This window comes from Anopheles cruzii, chromosome X, assembly GCF_943734635.1.
Source record: "Anopheles cruzii chromosome X, idAnoCruzAS_RS32_06, whole genome shotgun sequence".
NCBI lineage: Eukaryota > Metazoa > Arthropoda > Insecta > Diptera > Culicidae > Anopheles > Anopheles cruzii.
Window position 1 is genome coordinate 9543969 of NC_069143.1, and position 7614 is coordinate 9551582.

Below are 7614 nucleotides of genomic sequence, written 5' to 3' on the forward strand. Positions count from 1 at the left end.
GCCCAATGACAGGAGTGTTTAGAGTTGAGTTGAGTGTGACTCTCTCAGTGGTTGCTGTGCATGCTGCTTCCGGTGCCTATTGTTAACCAGCGGCCTACACACCCTACACACTCCTACACCTCTGACGCTCACTTTCGCGACTTCCGCCCACACACCCGTGGGCCGTGTTTTAACTTAATGATTAGTATGTACAATTCGAGGATTTCCTGCGCTGTCACCAGTGCAGAAACTGCACTGCTCACCGTTCACTGTTCGCGCATCGGTGCCTTTGGTTCAAGATGATCCCCCCCCCCAATCCCCCACAATCTCAACAACCCTCCATAACCCTCCCCATCGCCTTATCGCAACAGCCTTTCCTAAGTTAAGTCAATTTTTTCTGTTTTTCTTTTCATTTTCTCTCGCGCTTTCTCTGTCATTTTTTGCGTTTTCTCCGCGTCAACCATACCATTATACACCTCACCGCACCCAGTTCAGTTCCGTAACTTTTTACACATTCGCACGCCCACATGCAACACACACACACACAGACACACACGAACACAGACTGCGTCGCACTTTCATTGCAGCTTACCGAACTAGACTGAAATTGTGTGCATTGTTGCTACTACTACTACTTCTAATCCACTGTGTTCCTACACACACACACACACGCACTAGAGTCCAAGCCGAACGTTGGCCTTACTCTGTTTTCCTTGCCGGCAGCGGGGCAACAAAAAGAAAAAGGATCCGGATCCGGAACTTCTCGATGTCGCACAAAATCAATCAAAAACAAAAAAGGAAAAATGGGGCCAACAAAAAATAGAAAGGAAAATGGCGGCCGGCCGGGACACACACACTCGCGCGCACGGTGGTCTTGGGCCCCACCGTCTGTCTGTCATCAGGCGTTAAGGACATTAGCTCCGAGGGCTCAGTTTGGCACAGTTGAGCGGGCGGCGGCGGCGGCGGCGATCGGCGATCGGTTTATCGCCGCCACATGCCGGACGCACCGGCCGTCACCCCCACGCCGATGCCGGACCCGTTCCGGCGGATCTGGTCGAACTCGTCCTGCGTGGTGCGCTGGTAGGTGCGCTGCTTGTCCTCGAAGTCGCGCAGCCGCTGGTTGTACCGCTCGAGCTGCTCGCGCAGGATCGCGTCCTCCTGGGCGGCCCGCTTCTCGTCTAGCTCCAGGCACCCGATCCCGTCCAGCCGCTCCATGTCGACCCAGCCGCGGAAACGCACGCACACCCCGTTCATGATGAAGTGCGACTTGATGTGAACCTGCGAGAGAGAGAGAGGGAGAGAGAAAAAAAAACATTAGACACACGTCTTTTGGTGCCGTGGAGACACAGTGGGTTGAAAAGTCCCGAGCCCAACCCATAAATAGCGCTAATCTGCGTTAATAATTTCTTTCACCGTTTTTTTCGGTTAGTGTTATGCTTCACAAAAAAAGCTATTCAGAATTTCATGATATTTCAGTCATAAGTTTGCGTCATAAGTGTTATAAGGACTCCACCCAAGCAACTCAGAAACAACGATAAAACGTCGCACAAGACAACGCACACCGTCGAATCACAAATCAATCAAAACAAAGGCAAAACTACACGACTTGAACTGCTCGAAGTGCTCGATACATCGACCGTATTCGTCAGATTTGAGGCTCGATCGTTGAAGCTGAGGTCTACTTTGTGGCAAATCGATAAAACGCTCTATTGAAGTGATATTGAAATGTTAGAGCGGCACTGGGGAAGCCGATTACGTTGAAAAATAAATTCATATTTAGAACCACCGGGACTTTTCAACCCACTGTCACCTCACTCACTCATTTGCACTTGTTAAAATGTTTAATTATCGGCCCCAGTTCTTCGTCGAGTTCTGCGTCGAGTGCTTCGTCAAGTACCACTCGTAAGAACAAAACGTACGCCACAGACAAAACATAGTCTAAGTTTGGCGAAAAAAAAGGAATCCATTTCCTTTTCTCGGTAGGTATCTCGTAAAGTATCGATCATACAGTTTCAAGTGTATGCTCGCTGTCAAGCTGACACTCCACACTTTGAAAAAAATGCTTTCACTGTTTTCTGTTTGTTCCATTCGGCTGTGAGTTACAGGGTGTGAGCTATGGAAACCAATACACAGAAAATTCGGTACATTTTACGGCGTTTTCTTCAGAAAAGGCGAAAATCGTTTATAGTTTAAAGCCATTTCCGCAAAGCTGTAGGCTTTATAAAGAAGCTCGATGTTTGGGTGTCACAAATTTTCAAAAACCATGATGGATCAAATTTCCATCGGCGAAGCATCCCTTTCCCAAACGGATGGTGACTGGGGATGAGAAATGGGTCACTTACGACAATACTGACGCGAAAATGATCGGCATGGCGAAGCAGCTCATCCGGTAGCTTGGCCAGGGTCTAAAACGTCAGGAAGGTTCTGGTGGGACTTGAGAGGAATCGTTCATTCATTGCAAAACTTCCCGACCGATAAGAAATTCGGGGATCTAGCGAAGATCTAGAGTGAAAATCGATTGCTAGAGTTTTTCGCCAACAGCGACCAAGACTTCCGTAAGAGAAGCATCATGAAGCTCCCTTAAAAATGGCAACAAAATCGGTACATCTTAAATAAAGTTTTTGGAAATTCACGCAAAACTACTGGGAGTTCTGGTGAGTTGTTCTACTAGGAAAGAAACATGTTCCCGGGGACGATGAACTCGTTCCGGGCCCGGTTGCATCTGGTCTGCTCAGTTAGTCAGTCGATCGATTCTGGTCCAGGGATCGGGGCACGCTCATAGAAGTCCCATTGGTCCCAGAACCAGAACGACTTGCCGGCTGGCTGGCTGGCTGGCTGGCTGGGGTTGTGACAGGCCGGAACGACTCGGAAGCAAAGCGGTGTCCGGTGACAAGTGATCGACGGTGACAGGCGATCGAGAACATCGAGGGTCCCTATGGGCTCTCTATCCTGTCCCCCGGGCCCCGCGGGAGGTAGTTTACAACGCCTGTTTAACGCCTCGTTAGGCACGGGCCTACAACTTCTTCGCCGGTGGCCCCCGGGCTTGGACGGGACGGGTGTGGACGTTACGGACGAACGGATCCATAGGCGGACCCCGTGCCTAGTCTCGGTGTCTCCGCTTTCGCGCTGCGGCACGAGCCGAGCCGAGGCGAGTGTGTAATTGAATCCGGTCCGGTCCGGTCCGCTCCGTGTCTGAGATTGGGCGGTCTTCCACCACAACAACAAGCCGGACAAGTCGTGTTGCGGACGAGTCAACGGTTAAGTCCGCGTGCGCGCGTAACAACAAATTCCCGTAATTAGCCGAAGGAGGGAACCTGAGGGTCTCGCTGCAACATGTGTGTGCCCAAAAACGCTTGGCAGGAAGCGCATGGCGTGGGTGTGATCAGCAGCAGCGCTTTTTGGCACGCGAAGGCGAAGGCCGGAAAAAAGGGGCAAGCAAAAGGTGTGCAATTAGTGGCACGCGAGCGTCGCGTTCCCCGGGACGAGTGTGCGAAACAGAACACAGGTCCGGGCCGGTCCAGCCCGGGAGTCCAGGAGAATTGACATCCACAGAACGTCAGCTGCGCGCGCGTCTTGACTTGACGGGAGCAGGCTGCAGACTCTCCTGGGGGCTCTTTTACTCCAATTGCCGCGGCGTGTCAAGTGCGGCGCCACGGCCGCCAATTATTGGCCCGCTTCTTGCGGATCCTCCGGTCCAGGCCCGGGCCAGGGTTCGCGCGCCATCTGGTGGCCGTGTGCGCTTCCACCGTAGCGAGTGCGCAAATTGCACACACCCCGGACGTCAGACGTCAGAGTTGTCCCGGTCGCTGCTGGGAGTAATGTCCCGAACCCGAACTGCACGTCCGCCCAATCGATTGCCGCGCGCCCGCCATGTGTGACCTGTCTGGCTGGCTGTTCTGTTCGGACATCTGCGCCACCAGAAGTCGTGGGTTCTTGCTGGGACTTTCTGGGAGCCGGGACTTCTCCTCCCAGCGATCTCCCAGCTCCCAGGGACTTGTTTGCCTATGGACCCCCACATGTAACTGGGGCGACATCGGGTTCCGCACCACTTCGTTCCGCGTACTGCGCCTCACTTCCGCGCACGTCAAACCCTTGGCGCGCGCGCTTGAATTCAACTGTCATTTAACTGGTCTGTTTTCGACCAGCGGATGTAATGGGTGGCCCGTCATGTGCGGAGAGGGGGGCATGGAAATCGTAGTCAGGTCCGGACCTACAGAGAGAGCCTCGTCACCACGTCCGACGTCGGGGACTGGGCGTGCTGTCATGACAGGTGAGATGGACAGAGTGAGGAAGTTGCGGGTCGTGTGCGATGCAGGTGTAAATAGTACCCTGTACCCTACCCTCCCCCCCCGCGCCCTGTACGATTGCCGTCTATCTTCAAATGTTCGTGGCACCGCCGACATGTGCACCGGACCAAGAACCGGATGTCCGGACCATTCTAGAGTTGTTCAGGACACAGACACTGGCAGACAGAGGCCCGCTCGCGATACGGGTTAGTAGTAGGAGTTGGCTACCCGTATCGCGTAGGGTAGTAGTAGGTAGTAGTAGGGTTAGTAGTAGGAGTATGGTAGCGGAGGGATTCCTGGGCAAAATGGGGAAATGCACGTCTGCGCAAGACCAAAAGCCTCTAGGACTAGGACACCCACACACACGCAACAACGCAGCAGCAGCTGGTGGTCACCGATTTAGCGTCATTCGTCGTCGGGACTACTTCCAGCATCCCTCCCTGGGAAACTTCCCCGGGGGTGGGGGCCACACCCAGCCAGCTCTATCAAAATGGTGTCCCAGACATACACACACTCACACACTGGCCGAAATTCACGTTTGGAGGAACACCTGAATGGGCCTAGAACCTACCTTGCCGTGCTCCTTGTCGAAGTCACACTCCTTCTCCAGGCCCAGGTGCGCCGGATGGAGGTGGTGGTGGTGGTGCGGGTGGTGGTAGAGGCCGTGGTTCGGGTTGAAGACGAGCTGCAGGTTGATGCCGGTCGCGGCGAACGACACCTCCGTGTGGCCCTCGCAGCACCCGGCCCGGAACCGGCCGCGCCGCTCCTCGATCGGGCGGTCCCGGAATCCGGTGTATCGAACCTGCGATGAGAATGCGGAACGGAAAGGAAGGAACGGACTCTGGATTACTGATGCACCCGGACGCTGATTCTATTGCTGTAGCTGCACATCACACACTTCTTCAACTACAAACCCCCCACAAAAACCCGATCCGGGGCATGCGCGCTAGGGCCCACCTAGGGATGCTGGAGCACACAACGGAGCCCAGACTTGGACCATCCCGACGTAGTTCCCGGCCCGGCCATTAAACGGCGGCGGCGGCGACGGCGGCGGCGGCGGCGGCCCGGCAGCGTGTTTATCCGTGGACCGTTAAATCGGACTCGAGTTCCATTTAACGATTGGCGCCAGCCGTGAACCTGGCGTAAACAACGTATACGTACCTCACTGTCGCGGCTGAGCTTCTTGAAGAGGTCGTCGCTCTCGAACTTGGACTTCTGGTCCGGCACTACGCGGGGCATCTTGAAAATGAAGCGCGGCTTCGGCTGCTCGTACAGCCCGATCGTGTCGAACGGGATCATCCCGAGCGCGGCCGGATCGTTCATCATGGCGGCGGCTGCGGCGGCGGCGGCAGCCGAATCGTCCGCTGTCCCGTACGACAGTATCCTGACGGCCGTTTGGGGTCTGGGGTCTGTGGGTGGTCAGGAGTGTCCGCTTCCGGTCGCGTCTGGACCTGGACCGCCGGATCAGACTCCGAATTCTTCACCGACTTCGCACCGACAACCGACACAGACACAAAGGATTCTTCCCGGGTGATGGCGCCGGATTGATTGTAGGAAGTTGCTCAAAGTTGCTGGACGATCGAAGGTTCCGCTCCGGTCACGATAGCACAGCACAGGAGGCGCCAGGCTAGGCGCCACACACACAAACACAAATACAGGCGGGAACACCTCCGACGATTTTAATCCGAAATCCTGACGAAAAAACGCCTTAAACGCTTCTGATTCACACGCCTCTCGGGAAGCTACGTGAAGCGAAAAGTACGTGTCAAAACACACGGTCACACGCTGCACACGACGACGACGACGACGACGACGGGTGAAGACGGTTGTGCTGCCAGCAGACGACTGACTGACTGACGAGAATGTGGTCTGCCTGCCCGCAGCAGCAGTCAGTCGGCAAATTCCTTGCCGTGGTCAGGATGCTTGCACAGGCTCAGGCCGCTGAGAGGGTTGAGAGCGAGAGAGAGAGAGAGCGCTGCTAAAGGGCATGCGGCGCGAGAGTAAGCGAGCGCACCAGTCGATCGGTGGCGAGTCGAGCTGTCAGTGAGCAGTGAGAGCGCGCTGAGTGGGCGTGAGCTAGACGCGGACCGTGAGCCAATGGGTGCGACGATGACAGCACGTACGAGAGTGTGTGTCGGTGAAGAAGCTGAAGATGATGCTTGTTTGTGTTGTTGCTACCCCCGGGGAGAGAGATGTTGAGCGTGGATGACGATGATGATGATGATGCAATCCGAATAGGGATGCGATCAGGCCACGCCCCCGGTTCCTGGTGGAAGGATCTTTCGGTCTCTCGCTCACGCTCGCTCCCTGTCGAAGCCCGGATCAGGACCAAGCATCCCCCCCTATGGAGCGCACCATCACCTCTATTGGAGTGAGAAAGGTGTGCGAGTGGGAGGAAGTGATGCTTTCGGCTAGGGAGCGAGATTGTCCAGGGCGTGGGGCGCACCGTTTTGCACTCATCTCCTAAGGGAGCTGAGATGAGCTGAGATTTCTCACGCTCACGCGCGGTCTCACTGTCTCTGTCGCATGCAGCTTGATTGTATATTCCAGTGGCGAGAGCCAGCTACTACTACTACTACTACTAGTACTACAGTGAGCTCACACTCGTTTCATCTCGTGCGTGTGTGCGAATCCGCGAATTGGTGTTTGTTTTTGCACGCTCACTTACGCACACACATTCATAACTCGTTTGTTTGGAAGTGATTCTTCTAGCGATTTCATCTAGCGCGTTCCCTGCCTGCTGCTGTCATAGAAAAAAGGTAGTGAAGTAGCTGTCGCGAAATGTTAGAGTTCGGTTCCCAAAAATATGGTAACGTCCCATTCCGGAGTCTGGAATGGTTTACCACCACTTGACCGTAATCGATTGGCAAATGTTTTCGCTGATGAGCGCCAAAATAAGAAGATCAATTCTTGGAGGCTGAGGAAAAACGGGTACTCCAGAGCGAACTCCAGCTACTCCACTCCACTCCACCTACTCTATGGAATGCACCTACGATGTCCAAATTTGTTCCAAATCATCGCAACCGGTCGTTTTCGGGAACACTCATCGATTTCGGCCATCAACACGTCGCCTTCGCATCCCCCTACATGGAGTGGACCTCTGGGTGTTTTGCTCACTCATCGAGTGGTCTCGTCAGACCCTTCATCCGCAGATATCGACCGCCTAGTTATGTGGTCCCGTAGGTGCTGTGCTCGCACCCAGCAGGAAAGAGGACTTCTGGTTTTGGGGAAACTCAAAAGGGGGGGGACTTGTAACGCTGACGTCGATACTCGCGGCGTGGAAAAAAGGGCCCGGACTAAAGAGAGCGCCTAATCTTGCTTGTCTTGCTTGACCGGGTTGAAGTTGGCC

The 7614-nt window shown here is 54.7% G+C and overlaps 1 protein-coding gene across 1 annotated transcript; it reads right to left on the reverse strand.

The window, feature by feature from the left end:
• Positions 1 to 357: 357 nt before the first annotated feature.
• LOC128268337 (protein big brother) lies at positions 358 to 5796 on the reverse strand. The gene is made up of 3 exons (XM_053005397.1): positions 5427 to 5796; positions 4837 to 5067; positions 358 to 1257 (listed from the first exon to the last, which is right to left on the reverse strand). Exons 1-3 carry the CDS (start codon positions 5589 to 5591, stop codon positions 961 to 963), a joined length of 693 nt encoding a protein of 230 aa, XP_052861357.1. The 5' UTR covers positions 5592 to 5796; the 3' UTR covers positions 358 to 960.
• Positions 5797 to 7614: the final 1818 nt, after the last annotated feature.